Raw genomic sequence first — 20,193 nt, forward strand, 5'->3', positions numbered from 1 at the left:
ACATATTCAACTATTAATGTATAACTTGGTTAAAACATTTCAAATCCAAAATCCCTTGGTGCTTCTTTTATTCTTTTTTATTTTTATTATAGTCAATATATCTTAATTGAAGTGTGCAGTTGTACTTATTTATTTATTTTAGATGAAAAGGGGAGTAAGAGAAAATTGAAGAAGGAAAGGGAGAAAAAAAATATGAAAAATAGAGAAGTAAAACCATATCAACATTTTTTTGTCATATAAAAATAAGGGAATGTCTTAGAATTCGCAGTTCGCGTTAAACATCCTATTTATCAATAATAATGACTTGTTGATTTTGCATCTTATTATGAAAATCAAATAAACGCATCCTTGGCTATAGTCCAAATACTAACTTTATGTAGTGACATAAACAAGATCAAGTTGACAATATATAGCCTAAATGGTCTAATAAGTATATGGATGAAATTTGGTATCTCATCCTAGTAATACTATTGGATGTTGCCCACTCTGTAGTTATTACAAGACGTTGTAAGGTGCTATAAACGATGTGATCCACAAATCATTCATGTTGAGGCATGTGAGTGGGGGCATCATATGCAATGAATTTGCATATAGACTGGACTATGAAAACAATCACTTTTCTTTATAACGACATTTACTATTAAAACTGACTATTTCATTTATCAAATAATCTAGGTTAACTCGATCTTAATCCTGAGATAGCTATGAACTCCTATTTATTCGGGATCATCCTTTGATCTGCAAACGATGAGAGCCAATAGCACTGCTCAATAAGGTTACCATTTTGGGATAAGACCGGATGAATAGCTGGGGACATAGCCTTGCAAGATAAAACTCACTCTTACCCTTTTTAGGGTTAGTAGATAGGTTATTCTCTTAAGTTCTGATTCCAGGTCTTGAACAATCGGGGCCCCACCTTTTCATGATAGAGAAAGGATTTGATTCATACAGATTATGAATCAAAATTGTTCATTAGATGGTCAGTAGGAACTTAAGGAACAAGATGTATTCACAAGGGTAAAATAGTAATTTTGACCTAGATGTGATTACGAACAACCTGTGAAGGATCGACTTACTGATTATGATTATAAAGTGGATATAATATATCTACAGTGAGAGGAGTTCAACTATGGGCTATAGTGGAATGTCCCATTAGTTATCGAATGAGGGTTAGATCAGACTAAAGAATTTAGCCGATTAATCTCGAATCGTTGGAGCCCATGATCTGTAGGTCTACGAGGTCCCCCTTCTAGCTTGTAAATGGTTAAGCTTTAAAGTAGCTTGAGAAATTAATTTGAAACGTTCAAATTAAACGGAATAGGAGAATATATATTTAAATATGATTTAAATATATGAATATGATTATTGTGCAAAAATTAATTTAATATTTGATATTAAATTAATTTTAGAAAATTATTTTAGGATTTATCAATCAAAAATGGTTTTTGAAATCAAAATTTTATTTTAAAAGAAAATTGGAAAAATTAGATTGCATGCTTCAAAATGGAAAATGTTGATTTTTCAATATAATCTTTTTCATGCTCACACAAAGCCCATTTCCTTCTTTTATTAATACTCCAAGAATGTGTTGCAAGCCATACATTTCTCTTCTTTGCATGTTCATCTGCAATAAATAAAGAAGTTTGGAGTGAATTGAAGGCATGCATAACACAAAAATTTTGAGAGAAAATTTCAGTTAGAAGAAAGAGTTCTTCAAAGTGAGCTGCTGTGAGTTTTTTTACTGTTCTTCAATGTTTCAAGCTGTTCTTGAGTCTCACAACTTGGTCTAAAGCTCCAAGAGGATAGTGGGAAAGATCTTGAGGTGGTTCACAGTGATCTTTGGTGAAGATTATTATGGATTGATCAAATTTTTGAAGAGTTCTTCGAAGGTATGATCTTAAAACTCTCTTTTTAGAAGAGCATGCTTTAGTTTCTGCCAAAATTAGTGAATTTGAATGCTTATGAATCCTTGATACTTCCGCTGCATGTTATCTAACTCTAACACAATGACAGTGACAGAACAATGCCGACGACGTCAAAAACCGAAACAACACCAATGTTGGTGATGATTGGTATGGTCAAGGGGAAGAGGGGGTTTGCAAGAGAGAAGTGAGAAAGGAGAGAAAAGATGGGTACTGAAATGAAATAGATATACTTTTTTACTCAAGTTAAAAAAAATAAATGGGGATTTTTAATGTCGATTTTAAACCGACATTGTAGTCTATCTTTAATGTCGGTTTAAAACCAACATTAAATATCCGCTTTTGTTTTAAAAAATTGACATTATACATTCGGTTTCACTTTTTTCAATCGACATTAAAGTTCAAAATTTTATAGTGATGGAAACATGAAAAACATCGTGAACTGCCGAAAGAGATGATGTCAAGGCCAGCCGATAAGCTACAGGACTGACCCGTTCTAGGATCTCAAATGGCCCAATGAACCGAGGGCTCAACTTACCTTTCCTGCCAAACCTTAACACTCCCTTCATAAGTGCCACTTTCAAAAATACTTTATCACCTACCTTAAACTCCAAATCTTTACATCTAATATCAATGTAACTCTTTTGCCTATTTTGAGCCGTCAGCATTCGGGCTCTAATCTTTTGTATCGCCTCATTGATGGTCTGAACCAACTCCAGACCCAACAATCTCCATTGACCAACCTCCGGGAGACCTATAATTCCTCCCACACAAGGCCTTAAATGGTGCCATGCTAATGGTAGCCTAGTAGCTTTTATATAAGCAAACTCCATAAAGTGCAAGTGGGAATCTTAACTCCCTAAAAACTCTAACACACATGCACGTAACATATATCCTAGTGTTTGAACCATTAAGCTGTAGGTGAAAAGTTGTAGTGAAATCCAATTTAGTATCCGATGCTGTCTGAAGACTCTTCCAAAAGTTGGATGTAAAACGAGGGTCCCTATTAGACACGATGGACACAAAAACCTCGTGCAATCTTTTTCTCGAAAGTTGATAAGTAAAACTTAATGTGTTTTCTTATTTTTAGGATATCAAGCCATAATATTAAAAAAAACTATAAAATCTAAAAATGACTTTAATATTTCTTGAACAAGAAATAAATAGTTTTATGTATAATAACGAAAATGGCCAACATAACCAAATTTTGGGCAACTAAATCAAATATTAAGTTTAAAAATCAACCAAATAACAATTGAAAATTTGAACTTACTAATTTTAAAAATTCAATAAATGGTATGACTAAAGATAATGTACATTGGTGGACAGAACTAAAATATCTATAATGATGGGATTTCAAATTGGGAGTGAAAAGAATCTATAATGTTATAAAAAGAACTATGTATACAATAGTAATAGGGAATATGAGGAAGGGTTGATAAAAGAGAGTAGTAACAAAAACGTGAAGGGGTGGGAATAAATAAAATGAGTTATAAATAGTAACTAACGAGATGGATGGGCATAATAAGTGATAACTAATGTAAGAGATGAGAGAGAGTAGAAACTAGCGTAAGAGATGGAAGGGGATAATGAAAATTTGATTAAAATTGAAGGGCAGTATGAGAAGGTAAAATTTTTTTCATATGCCTCCATTTAATATAGTATAGATATAAATTTAGAATAGTGCTTAATTACATTTTTATTATTTTTTTAAATTAAGTTTAAATTATGTATTGGATTCTTCTCCTCCGTGTTACATTTGTTGACTACAACTTTCCTCTCTCTCATTCAATATAATCCAATTTTAGCTATATTTTAGGTGGTTGAAAATAAACCATGAATGATATTTTTATTACTATCGAATTTATATATTCTATTTAAAAATGTGATTAGTTATTTTTTCAAAAAAAAAAAAAAAAGTGGTTAGCTATCTTTCAACGAGACTGGTAGTTATTTTTCAGCGAGGTTGCCTAGAGGCAAAAACCATATTACTATTTGAGCGTGCATTGGTGTATCATGTGGGAATCAAATGGTTTTATCTATTGTCCATACACCCTTGATTTATGGAGAATAAGACAAGTGAATACTCTCATTCCGTCCACTTTTGATGAGTTACTCAATATTTTCCTTTTCCTTTCCATAAGAAAGACGACTCATATTTTTTGGAGTAATAATTTTGGAGCTTGAATATTGTTAGTTTAGCTGGAGTGTAAATAGAACACAACCACTTTATGGGAAGACATTATCTCTATGGTTGCCTTTTCTTTACAAAGTCTCCTCTCTTTTATGCTATGCTGCCTCTACAATATCGCTCAACAGGGAAGTCTTCATATAAATCGATCTGTACTCTTTTTCATTTTTTGTGTATTGTCGATGCTTCTTTATATCTTGAATTTCTCTCTAACTCTTCATCAGACTACTTTTGTATTTGTTTATCTCTGTCGTATACACTTCTTTTGGTTGTAGGGATAGATGAAGGTGCTAAGTATATGTCAACTTAATTGAGATATACCCATGCACCTACTGATCCCTCTTATCCTAAAGCTTTCAAAGAAAAAGAAAAGAAAAGAAAAGAAAAGAAAAGAACATGCCTCCTGCCACTATAAATAGAGCGATTCCTTTGCATATAAAAAACAAATTTTTCTATATTAACTTATGAAATAAAAAGGAAATAAATATTGTGATGAACCTAGTAAAATCATGCTATGAGTTGGGCTTCACATGCATTTACTTATACATACACAAAGAAAAAAAGTTGTAAACATAAAGATAAATTTCATACTTTTATTTGATAGGACAGATTAATACAAGCTTTATTCATTAGACATGAACTGAAAACCACATGTGGCTAACAATTCCTTTTCTGGATATACTTGCATCACTCTACTAATATTAATTTGGTTCAGTAGTTTTATGGCAAAACCCACCATTGCAACCATACAAGCTCTAGACCATGATTCCACATCCAGCACAAGCATTGCATTCATCAAGCACAAGCAGCAGCAATACATCAATCACTTTTCACCGTGCTTCCGCACATAGCCGCAATAGTACATCCACCACTCTTCACCGTGCTTCCACACTTAACAACAATCATGCATCCACCGCTCTTCACCATGCTTCTGCACCCAATAGCAGTAATACATCCATTACTCTTCACTGTGCTTCCACACCCAGTAAAAGCAGTGCATCCATCGCTCTTCACCGTGCCTCGCACTCGACAATAGCAGTATAGCATTGGTAGTTGATATAACTCATAACTTATAGCAAAAGTTTAAAATGTTGATGACGACGACGAAAATATATCAAGATCTTAATTTTACATCAACATCGATAAAATTTTAATGCGATGGATATTTCTAAAAAAAATAGAAAAACAAAATGTTAAAAAACAATAAATTTTAGTTGATAAATTATTTTTTTAATTATTTTTTAAACAGAGTTAAAATTTCTATTATTTATATCATATTTTTGTTAGTAATATTTGTTGCTTTTTATATCTTGTAGATTTTTTTACAATATAATATGAAAATATCGATTAAGTTTTAATGTCAATATCAAACCCATGAAAAGATAGAAATAATAACATCTTGATGGAAATTTGATACTATATTATTCTTATAGGTGAGATATTCACAATAAAATGTATTGGTTTTGTTTTTCATACTTTTCCACACGTACTATGATATATTATTATATATAGCACATTTTTGACACCCTGTTAACCTATCATACACAAACAAAAAAAGTTGCAAACATAAAGATAAATTTCATACTTTTATTTGATAGGATAGTTTGATACAAACTTTATTCATTAAACATGTACTGAAAACCTCATGTGGTTAACATGTCATTTTCAGAACATACTTGCATCACTCTACTAACATTCATTTGGTTCGGTAGTTTTATGGCTAAATCCACCATTACAACCATACAATTACCACTAGATTTAGGCCATGATTCCACATCCAGCACAAGCATTGCATCCACCGTTCTTTATCATATCATTGCACCCAATATTAGTAGTGCACCCATCGCTCTTCATCATGCTTCCGCACCCGGCAGCAGCAGTACATGCACTGCTCTTTACCGTACTTCGACACCCAACAGTAGCAGTGCATATACCGCTCATTATCGTGCTTCCACACCCAACATCAATAGTGCATGAACCACTCTTTACCGTGCTTCCATACGCAGCAGCAGCAATGAATGCACCGCTTTTTACCGTGCTTCCAAACCCAGTAGTAGCAGTGCATGCACCACCCTTTACCGTGCTCCCACACCCAGCAGCAGCAGTGCATGTACAGCTCTTTACCGAGTTTCCAAACCCAGCAGCAGCAGTGCATGCACAGCCCTTTATAGTGCTTCCACAACGAGCAGCAGCAGTGCATGCACCGCTCTTTACCATGCTTCCAAACCCAGCACCAGCAGTGCATGCACTGCTGTTTACCATGCTTCCACACCCAGTTGTAGCAGTGCATGAACCGCTCTTTATATCGCCTTGCATGCGAGGAGATGGGCCTCTAGTAGTAGCAGTGCATGCACCGCTCTTTACAGTGCTTCCACACCCAGCAGCAGTAGTACATGCACCGGTCTTTACAGTGATTCCAAACCCAGCACCAGAAGTGCATGCACTGCTCCTTACCGTGCTTCCACACCCAGGAGTAGCAGTGCATGCAGCACTCTTTACCTTGCTTCCAAACCCAGCAGCAGCAGTGCATGCACCGCTGTTTACAGTGCTTCCACACCCAGTAGCAGCAGTGCATGCACCGCTTTTTACCGTGCTTCCAAACCCATCACATGTAGTGCATGCACTGCTCTTTATCGTGCTTCCACATCCAGCAGTAGCAATGCATGCACCCCTCTTTACATCGCCTTGCATGCGAGGAGATGGGCCTCTAGCAGCAGCAGTGCATACACCGCTCTTTACAGTACTTACACACCCAGCAGCAGCAGTGCATGCACCGCTCTTTACCGTGCTTCCAAACCCAATAGCAGTAGTGCATGCACTGCTCTTTACCATGCTTCCATGCCCAGCAGCAGCAATGCATGCACCGCTCTTTACCGTGCTTCCAAACCCAGAAGTAGCAGTGCATGCACCGCTCTTTACCGTGCTTTCACACCCAGCAGCAGCAGTGCATGAATCGCTCTTTACCGTGCTTGCAAACCCAGCAGTAGCAGTGCATGCACCGCTTTTTACCGTGCTTCCACACCCAGCAGTAGTGCATGCACCACTCTTTACCGTGCTTCCACACCCTGCAGTACCAGTGCATGCATCGCTATTTACATCGCCTTGCATGCGAGGAGATGGGCCTCTATACATTGCACCTATCTTCCAATACCTTGTACCAAATGTATCATCCCATTGTTGGGTAGTTCCAGTGAACCCAATGTCCAATTTCTTTCCCACTTATCGATCTGAATCCATATCATCATGCTCCAATACCAAACCAAGTAATGTTTTCATGTCTTTGCAATAGGAAAGAGGGTGTAATTGATGAGTATGCCAAATTAGATCAATATCGTATGTGGGAACACAAAACCTTTGAACAGACTCATCCATGTTACATTTGATTAGATATAGAAATCCTCTGTATCTAGCCAAAGCTTCTCGAAGGAAATCTTCATTCTTCATGTGAGGTTGAGAAACCTGTCCACATCAATTTAAGGTTAAGATTGCAAGTTTTAACCATCTAAATTTCTAATTGTTATACTCCTTTAGGAAAACCTAAAACAAAGATCATAAAAAAAAAGGTTAAATTTGTAAAATTAGAGCTTCCAATGATTAAATACAAAGTTCACATAACACAGGAAAATTGAGAATTATTTACAAAGTTCACATAACACAGGAAAATTGAGAATTATTTCTTTTGTTTTTTGGGATATTGTTTGGTAGGGAATCTAGATTATTATTTTCTATTTTCAGATTCATTGAGATTATATTTGGGTAGACAATCTGAATTGTATTATATATTTAAAATTTGTTTGATTTAAATAGTACAAAGTTTCACCTTCAATTTAGTTTATAATAATTTGGATTAGTTAACAATTTAGTCCATATACTTTCAAATTTGCAACAATTTAGTCCACGAACTTTAGTATATAATATTTTAATTCTTATACTATATAATTTATAACAATGTGGTCTATAATGTAAAAATATTCAACAAAATTAGATGTCAATGTTTATTATTTTATGACTAGACTATGTAATTAATTGTATAAAAATATTGAGTCTCTAACTAGTTAATCAGATTATTTATACAAGAAATCCCATTAAATCTTAACCTCAATTTATACTGTAGAGACTAAATCATTAAAAATTTTAAAATATAAGGACTAAATCATTACAAAGTAAAAAGTTGACTAATCTGTTAGAAAATTGAAACTACAAGAACTAAATTATTAAAAACCAAAGTTCAGAGACTAAATTGTTACTTCTATAAAAGTTTAAATACCAAAAGTGATTTTAAACCTAAATAAAAATTATATAAAAATTTTAACATAATACATGTTATTCATAAATTAACTAATAAAAAATAATTATATTCAAGCTAGTATTTATTGAGTAACTAACTACAACATTTTTCTTGCCGTAAAGAAGTATAGTTTAATGGACATCAAATATATTCAGTTAAAAAGTCCGATCCTGCATCCCACATATTGTCAAAAAAAAAAAAAAAAACATACAACTGATTTTTGGTTTATAAATATTTTATTATGGAACAAAATTTGAATATTTGAATAAATTAGAATCCTTCTACCCAATACATATACATTAAAACATGAAATATAATTCTATTTTCATCAAATCTCTTGCTTTCGAGTTGTGTATCCAATAGAGTTTGAAGACATGTTAACTGTTAAGTGCAAAATGAAATTGATTTGAAGTACATACCTGATAGAAGAAGGGGGTCTGTCTTTTAACAGCTGAAACAAGATCATATTTGGTGTACTTTTCAAGTTGTGAGAGCTGATCTTCCTCTTGTGAATTGAAGTTGAAATAGAAGGGCTCTTCAGGGTATAATTTATTCCAGACTTTTTCAGTTTCTTTTAGACTGGAACTTTCAATATTGGTAGTTGATATAACATATGAATTGTCAAGTATCTTTCCATAAAGTTCCTCACAATCAGATATGTATTGCACCTTTATAAGAATTTAAAAGATTTTGTGTTAGTCACACTCAACTGTATAACTTAGTGTATGTCGGGAAGTGATGTCGGAATAGTTAAAAATTACTTTTGTAATTTTCAAAATAACTGTAAAACATGAATTTTAATAATTCAAAATCGATTTTGATGATATGAAAATCATATTTAAAATTATAAAACTAAATACTAAATTAATTTTGAGTGATTAAAGACGTGTCTCGGAGTGATTTTGAACATAACAAAATTGATCCTTAACAATTATAAAATCACTCTCAAACATACTCTTAATCCAACTATCGACTATGAATATCAGAAGTGGAAAAGATGCATACAGGATTCAATCTGTGACAATGCCAAATCCATTCACAGTCCTAAGGGACAACTAAAGGTCCTTCAGATAGTGGAGATCCAGAATGTTTGGCAAGCAATGGAAGCCAGTAAGCATTGTACCTACAAGAAGAATTTTTAGACAAGAAATAATTTTGACATCTAATCCTCAATATATGGAGTAGTAATTGAAGACAATCATCGAGTGGTAATAGAAAAATATACAAACTCATAAAAGGATAACTTATCCCTTCTCTACATTGATCATAACATTTTTGTTCTTGTTTCCTTCTTCTCCTTTATCATTTTTTACGGAATGGGCTCAGTTCCATAGAAGGAGGTCAAATTTGAGAAATTGTTCGCTTTCTAGTTTTATTTTTACGTTGTGTTTGTTCTCTGCCATGTTTGGCACACATGTATGTCTGAGAAAAATCAGCACTTGGGGTTTGAATCCTACTAGAAACAAGTTGTTTTTCATCTTATAGAGTAATTTAATTAGTGTTGGATATGAGTCGAGACATTATCTAAAGTAAATGGCTTGAGTGAGCAATTACTGTTACATATCAAATTTTGATAACATTTAACGAATAGATATAATTATATTATTATCATACATACGTTAATTTTATATCAGAACTTATGTGTATTTGATAATATAAGCTTTTTATAATTTATTTTTGATGATTTTGGGTGCATTTTATTTATCTTTATATTATATAAATACATTGAATTTAAACGATAAAAAAAAAATCGAAACACAAAAAAGTTATCAAACGGTACTTAGATTTTTTTAACCTGTAAATAGCCCTATCAAGGCTTGGGCCTTCATGAAGGAACGGATTGCTATCAACTTCTGAGAGAAATTGAAGCTGATGTTTAGCTGCAGCTACAAGATCAACACCTATTTCAATCTTCTGTGCTTTTTCCCATTCAAGCTCTTTGTTCTTCTCCACCTTCCTGTGACATATCAGAAACCCCTTTGATCAAACTATATATTATATTGCTCATAATAATCATCATGTAACACTAACTACATCAAAAATTAAACTAATGCATGAGGAAAAAGATATAAATATATATTGCCTTAAAATTCCTTCAGCATGAGAGATTTGAAGTGGGAGTGAAGACATGGCTACAGATTTTAGAATTGTAAAAGAAGGAGAAAGTTGTAATGTGATGAGATTTTTTTGTTAACCAAGAACATCTATTTATAGTCGAAGGATTTCTTTTTTCTAATATAATAATGGAGAAAGGTTTCAAACTTGCAAATCACTTAGTCGATAACACATCCATATGTCAATTGAGTGGCTTTACTTATAGCAAAAATTTAAAATGTTGATGTTGACAAAAATATATCATGATCTTAATTTTACATCAATATTGACAAAATTTCAAGTTCAATGATATTTTTGAAAAAATTAGAAAAACCAAAAATTAAAAAAAATTAAGTTAATAAATAAAATTTTTATTATTTTTTAAATAAAGTTAAAATATCTATTATTTATATTATATTAATGTTAGTAACATTTGTTACTTATTTTTTATATCTCGTGGATTTTTCTATGATATAATATGGAAATAATGATTCCGTTATTATGTCAATACCGAATCTATGAAAATGTAAAAATATCAACATCTTGATGGAAATGAGGTATTTACAATATAATGTGTTGATTTTGTTTTTCGTATTTTTCCACAAGTACTATGATATATTATTATATATAGCACATTTTTCACACTCTGTCGACATGTCCATTACAAATTATTAAAGTTGAATAACACAATTAATAAAAAAGCCATATTCATGAATTTCGAGGGAAAAGAAGACAGAGGTTAGAGAAAGCTTGGGAATCTCTTTTTAATCAAATCTTCACATATGGATAAGAACTATATATGTGGACATAAGCTTCTTAAACCATATTTGTGGACAAAACATTTTTTATTATGTTGAAGATCAAATGGGTGGATCATATAATTAATCCATTAAACTATGTTTTTTTTAATGTTTTATAGATTATTTTTTACGATATATTGAAAATATTGATTCTCCTCTCGTACCGATATCGAACTCATAAATACGTAAAATATTGATGAAAATATTGACATGTTGATGAAAATTTAATACCATTATTCTAAATAAAAAAAAAAAAACAACCTTTTTAATACAATAAGTAGAGGAAGGGTACAAACTCTACTTTCTATATATACTCGTTTTGTTGGAATGAATTATTGTTTCGAGGTATGATGAGAATATTAGGAAGGTATATCCTAGTAGAAGATGTCGTGGTACACCTTCTGATCCCATTATCTGGTATTTTGTTCAAAGAGAGGTATGAATATTTGAACTCCAACATCAGAAGAGATAATATTTATGCGTTATGATTTTTTTTTGAACATTTATTTATTATGATAGAACTATATTCACTTTCACAGATAAAATATTTTAAAAGTATATAATGATGTTAATTTAGTATAGGTAGTTTCATTTTTTGAAGAATAAACAAACAACTATAGGATACATGCAGAAGAAAAAGTGAGATAGAGAGAGTTTCTAAAATGATATATTTTATTTATAATTTACGGTTACATTGTAATTTTTTAATATGATATTAATGTCAATGAAAATCCAATTTACCATTGAAAAAGATATAAAGTTTCAATCTTTGTTATTCTACAAAGATAGAAGATTTTTCTTTCTATTAAAAACAATATATGTATCATTGAAAATTACAATACGTTATAATTTTAATTTATGTACCAGCATATGTCAAACTTTTCTATATAATATTAATTTGCAGATAAAAGTTTTTTTTTAAAAAAAAAAAATTGCTGAAAAGTTTACACGTTTTATAAAGAACTAGATTAGGATGAAAAACTTCTCTACCAACTTTGGTGCTAAAAAATCTACTTTATTTTGTAATTATGATATCTCTACATTAAATCTTAATTGGAATACTTTTCTCGAGCCTCTCGTTCTCATCCAAACTCAAATATTCTTTATTTATTTTTTTTTGTTGCAATTAAGATATCTTCACTGAGATGGGGAATATGATGAAGTCCCTATGAATGTGTCAACTCAATTGAGATATTTGGATGCGCCTACTAATCTCTTTCTCATCTAACCGTATCTTGTTCAAAACTAACTTATCTAACAACTTGGTTTTTTTTCTTCACTTCCAACAAAAGAAAAGGGGGAAATAATTTCTTTAGAGTTTAGAATAAAGATACCGTTCTTATCTAGATTTCTATTTCAATTTCCACAAAAAAAAATTATGTTCATATCTCCAATTAAAACAAAATGTTAACGCTTAAATATTGAGTGTCTTGATTTTTTTCCATATATTTGTTACCAAATTCAACTTAAAAATATTAGGCTAAAATGGATATTTGGTCCTTAAATTTGAAGTTGATGTCTAATTTACACCAAATTTCTTAGCAACTAAAATAAAACCTAAAATTTTAAGTTGAGTCATAAAATCTCTCAAAATTTCAAAATCAAAAGCTCATCTTGGAACGTACCAAAACGAATAAATAATCAAATAAAAAAATGTATGACTATTAATACATATTCAACTACTAATGTATAACTTTGTTAAAACATTTAAAATCCCAAAATCCCCAGGTGTTTCTTTTATTATAGTCAATATATCTTAATTGATGTGTGCAGTTGTATTTATTTATTTATCTTAGATGAAAAGGGGAGTAAGAGAGAATTGAAGAAGGAAAGGGAGAAAAAAGATGAAAAATAGAGAAGTAAAACCATATCAACAGTTTTTTTATCATATAAAAATAAGGGTATTTTTTTTAAAAGTGTTTTTTTAAACTTTTGAAAGTTCAGAATATTTTTGATACAAAATACTAATGTTTTACATCTAAAACTAACGGTTAAGGACATTTTTAAAATTTTTGAAAATTCAAGAATATTTTCTTTTATAGAAAATATAAAATTTGACCGTATTTTGTATAATTTAATCTTCATTAATATTATGATTAAAAAGAAGCAAAAATTACTTTTTACACTCTCTTAAGGGGATTGCTCATTTAAATAACATTGATTAATGTTTCAATTCCTATTATATTGTTAGAACTCATTTTACATGTAATATATTCCTAATTTATTAGGTTATCTAATTTAAAAAAAAAAAAAAAAGAAACATTGTCAGAAGTATTCAATTTCCTCACATGGCGATTGATAATATGCCTGATTATGTTGGCCATTTCAATTTTTAAAATAAATAAAGGAAACCATCATTGAACCTTGCAACTACTAATTCCCATGGGAAGAATACGACAATAAATAAATTGGTTCACATAAATTTTACATTGGAACCAAATGTCAATCAAAGTGACAAAATGCAGATAAATAATATTATAAGAAAAATAGTTCAAAAATAGTTCATATTTTCAATATAGTGATTATTTTGAATTGAATGCTGAATGCTGAATTCATCTTTTAAGGACAATAGTTGAAGAAGGAAACTTACAAATTGACCAATTAACATAATTTAATGAACATAAAGCTTGTATTACCAACCTTGAGATTAGTGATTCAATTTATCCATCTTACTAATAATAATAACAACAACAATAATAATAATAATAAAGGTTCAGCTGGAAGAGCAATTGTAAATATAGTAATCAAGTCCAAAGTTTCGATAGATATAGCATAATGCAAAAGATTTACATATATAATAAACTTTAGACAAACACTTGAAGTTTATCAAATATGGAGTCTATAACTTATAGATTTTTCTATTAGTAGTGATAGATTTTTATCATGATAGTAAAGTTTATTACTTAAAGAAGTTTATCATTGATAGACTCGTAGCGTTGATAGAGTCTATCTCTAGTACTCTATCAAGGATAGATTCTATCGGTGATATGATGTATCATTGATATAGACTCTATGAGTGATTAAAGTCTATGACTAATAGGCTTATATTGTTTGAAACTTATCAACAACGATAGCCAAATAATAGATTTCACATAGCATATAGGAATATATCATTCATATAGAAGGCCACTTATAAACTTTTGAGCTCAAAATCATTGATTGACTCAAAAGCTTATGTCGATGGGTGAAGATAAATTTAAGAAAAATTGGACAAAATAGCAAGAATTCGAGTTTCATTTGGAGTTTCGGCGAATTTTGGAAATAATAAGGTTTTTGGCAAAACGTGTGCCACTCACATGAGATTATTTTTTATAATACCTGGTTTGACTTTCGCCTGGTCTTCTGTAAAAAAAATATCAAATAATTGTAATTGATATAGCATGAATCACAGTGTAAATGGGCCAACGTCAGTTATCAGTTTTGACTTACAGATTTTAGAGAAAGAAAGTATCCCATTTTTCGCCCTAATTTGAATTTTATATTGGTAGTTTTTCCTCTTAGATTTGTATAACCACTTTTCAAATTCATTTGAAAAAAAAAAAAAAAAGTCTATCTTCGATATTTGTTTGACTTAACCATCATTTTTTAGGTTTCTGTTTATAATAGAATAATTTATCTTTTTTATTTTTCTTCCTTAATATCAATATATTCTGGTAATTAACTAACATATAGTTACACATACAATATAATTATAATGTAAAATTATGAGATTTTAACCATTATTTTTTTTTCGTGATTCGTTATTATAATAAAATTTTGTTTTCTCCATGAATATTCAAATCTATGTTTTGTTATTAGACTTGATTTTATTTTATTTATTTTTACTTATTTATACATTTTCATATCAAATTCGATTTTATCCTATTCTTTTCCGATTTGTTTGTACATTTTATTATCAATTTCAATTCTTTTTTAACCTTCTTTTTTCGAATTGATCTAGTTTTATCTAATTCTGACATTGAATAAATGAAGGATTTCACTGTCTTTATAAGGTATGATTATATGAGTTATTCTTAAATACATTCTTCTTTAATAAGCAAAAGAAAAGCCAGATAATTTTTAATTTATAAATTAATATAATGCTCTAGGTCGAAGATTTGAATCAAGATTCAAAATATGAATTTTACACTTTATGACACTGACATCTTCTATTATGTTTGATACATGAATGAACTAAGATCGCATCTGAAGGAAAGAAAACATGAAGATATGAAAGTGTGGTTAAGAAAGGCTTAAACAAAATAGTATACACTATAAGAAAAAGAGGCTTTCTCAATGCCTAAAATCGCCGTCGAGAGATTCGTTGTTGGGAGATAGGGTCTCTCCGACAAAGTAAGAGAAGCGTCGGGAGTTAGAAATAACTCCTGACGCCTTATACTAGTCTTCGGGAGATTGCAACTATCTCCCGACTGTAGAACATTACCCATCGAAAGTTATCAAAACTCCCGACGGTTGAAACTCCCAACGGATCTCCCGACGGCTATCGAGAGTCGTTGAGAGATCCAGTATAAAATCCCAAATCGTTATAAAGGCAGATCAGATCTACCTTCTTCTTCCCAAATCCCAAACCCTGGGCCAAATTGAGAGAAAGAGTCGTCCATTCATCCCCCATTGATCGTCCATTCAGCCACGAACAGCTCCACCCATTGCCATCGCTGTTGAGAGAGAAAGGTCATCGACAAGATCTGCTGCGATCTGCTGCTCGTTCGACCAGCTCTGACGCTATCGGTAATGTCTTCTTTTGCCTTTTTTTTTTTATTTAGTTTCGTTGTTGTTTTAGTTTCGTCATTTTGGATAGTTTTTATATTTATGAAAGCTAATTCTTTTTTCTTCAAAATCTATGTAAAAATGAGAGTTTATAAGTCATTTATGGAACCTGAATGTCGATAGTCTTTTTGGCTATTTTATGAAACATTTCTGTTGATTAGTAGTAGGAGGAAATTAAAGACACAATGGAATGTTGTGGATGATGGAGAGAGAGTTGAGAAGGCATATCATTATTTTGTTGTTAATTAATTTAAGGGCCCTCCAAGATTTATGAGTACTCTTTGTCCTTTGTCCTTTAATAAATTTTCTTATTTGTTAATTATGCTTTCTGTCCTCTTGTTTTTTAAGATGTGAGCTTTTGACCAATGAGAAAGGAAAGAATATATAACGAGGTGAAGATTGCTATAGATAGATGATATCATTATGTCACTCTAAAATCCCATATGGTAATATATATTAATAACCAAATTAGTCACAATATTTTCTCTTTCATATAACTACTAGACCAGAATTTTCTGATAGGATTTGATATTTTATGTGCTCAAGATAGAAGTTTGAGGTGCTGCAATAACCCACTATGATTTCTTCTTCTTGATCTTTTTCTCCTCTCAAATCAACTTGATAACTTTATAATCCAGTACTAGTACATAGCTTTCTTAGTTAACCAGCTTTGGAGTTTAATAACAAATAAGCTTAATCACTAAATTGAATATTTGGATATTTACACATTTAGTTTGGTTACGTTTTCCTATTACGGTTATATATGATCATATTCTTATTCTTAGAGATTAAAGTTGATCAACTTCTTATTTCTTCTAACATTTCATGGAATATATGTTTGGTAAACAATTTGGATGTGATGATATGAACTTTTGACATTTTAGTTAATGTAGGTTATTGTTTTGGATTACAAGTTGGTCAGAAAATGTTTATTTTAAGGATGAATAAAGAATGAATCAAACTAAGGAATAAGTTATCATTAGAGTATAGAGAAGGAGTTTCCCAGTTTTTAGATGTGACGAAGTTTCATGTTAATGATTCTGGACGAATAAGATATCCATGCAAGAATTGTATGAATTCAATTTTGGAAAAATTAGATATTGTGGAGCGGCATCTATTAACATATAGAATATCTCATTCATACTGTGAATGAGTATATAATGGAGAGCCAGTTAACTTATCTAGAGGTTTTGAAAGTCATACAACTCATTTAATACACAATGTTGAAGTAGATAGTATAGAGGGTAATGTTGTTGAAGAAAATGAGATGTTGAATCTTATAAATATGATTGTGTATTATTATATCGAAAAGAATTTTAAGATTTGCAACAACGCCTAATTTGTGGTGAGTCTCCGTACAAAGTTAATGATGGTAAGGGTAAAAAAAATACCACATAAGGTTTTGCATCATTTTTCATTTGTATCGATATTAAAAGGATTGTTTGCATCAAACGAAGGCGCTTTCGACATAAGATGACATAAAGATAAGCGAATTGAAATGGAGGATGTGTTATGACATCCAACTGATGCAGAGGGGTGAAAACATTTTGATCGTGAATTTCCTCATTTCACTTTACATCCCTGAAATGTTCATTTAGGATTAACTCCAAATGAGATCAATCCATTTGGAAATATGAGTATTTCGTATAGTATGTGGCCTATAGTGATAATCCCTTATAATTTGTCCCCCTTGAAAATGCATTAAGGAAACAAAATTTTTCATGTCTTTGCTTATACCTTGTCAAAAATCTCCTATATGCCACTTTACTTGCTTTTTTTGGTTGAAGAGTTTAAAGACTTATGGACAATTGGTATTCAAACTTATGATTTTGTTACTGGTGAGTTATGCCACCTTATTATTATTAATGACTTCCCTACGTATGGTGACTTATCTGGATGGATTACAAAAGGTTATCAAGCATGTCCCATATGCAAAGAAGATAATTCGTCCTTCGGGATAAGAGGAAAAATATCATTTATGAGACAACGATGATATCTTCCAGAGAATCATAGTTGACACTGAAGTATGCAACATTATGGAAAAGTTGAACGTAGACGTCCTTAAGTCGTAATGAATGGAGAAGAGATCTTACAAGAAATAAATATGTTAACTTTTTTGTGCTTAGCAAACATTCATCGAACCAAGATAAAAAAAGAAAACGAATTCTAAACTGGACTAAGAAAAGTAGTTTTTTTCCAACTTCTATATTAGTCCAGACTATTGTTACGACATAAATTGGATGTAATGCATATTGAAAAAAAACATATGCGACAATTTGGTGGGCACATTGTTAAATATTGAAGGAAAGATGAAGAATACAACGAACACTCGATTAGACTTACAAGATTTGAAGATAAGAAAGGACTTACACTTGATACAGGTCAATAACAAATTTGTTAAACCACATGCAGCGTACACATGAACTAATGGTGAATGGATTTCATTTTATAAGTATTTGAAATCAGTGAAATTTGTTTATCGATTCATGTCTAATATATCACGATGTGTAAATGAAAATCTGAAAACACACGACTGTCATGTGTTGCTTCTTAGATACTCTCTATTGGTATACGAGCATATCTACTGAAGAACGTATCGACTGCTATTGTTGAATTGTGTGCATTCTTTCGCAACTTATGTGCAAAAATAATACGTGTAAGTGATTTGAACAGACTACAAGTAGACATCATAGTCATGCTCTATAAATTAGAGAAAATATTCCCGCCTACTTTCTTCAATGGAATGGTACATCTTGTTGTTCATCTACAATATGAAACCTAACTGGTGGGTTCGGTTAGTTACAGTTATATGTATCCTATTGAAAGAAGTTTACGAACATTAAAACAATTTGTACGGAACAAAGCACGTTCTGAGGGATCTATAGCTCAAGCATATGTAACGAATGAATCATGCAACTTTTGCTCGCAATATCTAAGTGGGATTGAAATGAGATTCAATAGAGATGAACGAAATGATGATAACATTCCCGATCATGAGATATTTGGTGAATTTGGATTATTTAGGCAGAGGGTACGACCATTAGGAGCGTCAAATTTATAGATACTAACGGTGGAGGAAAAGCGTATCGCACATTGGTACATTCTCAACAGTTGTAAAGAAATAACAAATTATCGCAAGTATGTTTCAAACTTTATAAATTTCTAAGTTCTAAAATAAATTCTTTGATATAACTTTTTAATGATCAATTCTAGGCGACACTTGAGGTTAATTCGTTGTGAAGCTCAAAGCAACTCTAACTTATATATAAGACATCAAAACAAATTTTCCGATTGGTTCAGATTTCAGATATACATAGTATTAGAAGTTGAGAGGTGATTCATCTTCTGTAGTCATTTTTCATGTATAATTAATTACCAGGTTCTACAACGGTGCAAGAGAGAAGATCACTCTGATGATTTCTTTTCACTTGTAATGGGACCTTCGTCTGAGGTGCGCTCTTACAATGGATGCATTGTTAATGGGGGTACGACTTCACACTGTAGAGCGTGATAACCATCGGCCTACACAAAATTGTGGAGTCTTAGTGGCCGAGGAGATCAGTGAGGACGGAAGTATGGATAACAATTTCTATGGTGTCGTAGACGAAATACTAGATTTCTAATATTCAAACAGAAGACATGTTACAGATAACAACAAAAGTAATAGGACACATGTGGATTTAGGATACAAATCGATCAATACATCGCGCTTTTGATATGTTGTGAGCCTTTTATATTTGCTATCCAAGCACATCAAGTCGTTTACCTTAATGACATAAAATATGATAGCAATTGGAAAGTCGTTCAAGTAGTCCAAAATAATCAAATATGGGATGTACCAAAAGTGAATGATGTTGAAAATGAACAACTAGATTTACTAAAAATTTTCTATGGATTTCAAGTTGATGAACCCATTGAGGAGGTTACTTTATGCAAAGTTGACGTTGATCATACAGTTGTGGAACAACCAGTTATTCAACATGACGATGATGACCTCATAAACGATGATGAAGAACAATTTTCTCCCAATAACAGTTCAAGTGCTAATGAATAATTTGATTTAGATGACGATGATGAGTAATCATGTATCTACTCAATTTTCTTTCTCTATTTTCACGTATTTCATATTAA

The 20,193-nt window shown here is 31.4% G+C and overlaps 2 protein-coding genes across 2 annotated transcripts; both read right to left on the reverse strand.

The window, feature by feature from the left end:
- Positions 1 to 5,680: 5,680 nt before the first annotated feature.
- LOC150032343 (uncharacterized) lies at positions 5,681 to 10,575 on the reverse strand. The gene is made up of 5 exons (XM_090306718.1): positions 10,485 to 10,575; positions 10,197 to 10,358; positions 9,407 to 9,524; positions 8,821 to 9,069; positions 5,681 to 7,572 (listed from the first exon to the last, which is right to left on the reverse strand). Exon 5 carries the CDS (start codon positions 7,243 to 7,245, stop codon positions 5,872 to 5,874), a length of 1,374 nt encoding a protein of 457 aa, XP_090162844.1. The 5' UTR covers positions 7,246 to 7,572; positions 8,821 to 9,069; positions 9,407 to 9,524; positions 10,197 to 10,358; positions 10,485 to 10,575; the 3' UTR covers positions 5,681 to 5,871.
- LOC150032344 (glycine-rich domain-containing protein 1-like) lies at positions 7,333 to 10,531 on the reverse strand. Its single transcript, XM_090306875.1, has 5 exons — positions 10,485 to 10,531; positions 10,197 to 10,358; positions 9,458 to 9,524; positions 8,821 to 9,069; positions 7,333 to 7,572 (listed from the first exon to the last, which is right to left on the reverse strand). The coding sequence occupies exons 1-5, from the start codon at positions 10,529 to 10,531 to the stop codon at positions 7,333 to 7,335; spliced, it is 765 nt and encodes a 254-aa protein (XP_090163001.1).
- Positions 10,576 to 20,193: the final 9,618 nt, after the last annotated feature.

The sequence above is a fragment of the Benincasa hispida genome, chromosome 11 (assembly GCF_027475165.1).
Source record: "Benincasa hispida cultivar pf3 chromosome 11, pf3_genome.v1.1, whole genome shotgun sequence".
Taxonomy (NCBI): domain Eukaryota; kingdom Viridiplantae; phylum Streptophyta; class Magnoliopsida; order Cucurbitales; family Cucurbitaceae; genus Benincasa; species Benincasa hispida.

What these genes read in the sequence shown, in the direction of transcription:
- LOC150032343 (XM_090306718.1), bottom strand. Translation starts at nt 7,245, where the DNA reads ATGTATAGAGGCCCATCTCCTCGCATGCAAGGCGATGTAAATAGCGAT.
- LOC150032344 (XM_090306875.1), bottom strand. Translation starts at nt 10,531, where the DNA reads ATGTCTTCACTCCCACTTCAAATCTCTCATGCTGAAGGAATTTTAAG. An exon ending in CATGCTGAAGGAATTTTAAG is followed by an intron (nt 10,359 to 10,484) that starts GCAATATATATT and finishes GATATGTCACAG; the next exon opens with GAAGGTGGAGAAGAACAAAG. An exon ending in CTTGATAGGGCTATTTACAG is followed by an intron (nt 9,525 to 10,196) that starts GTTAAAAAAATC and finishes TTCTTCTTGTAG; the next exon opens with GTACAATGCTTACTGGCTTC.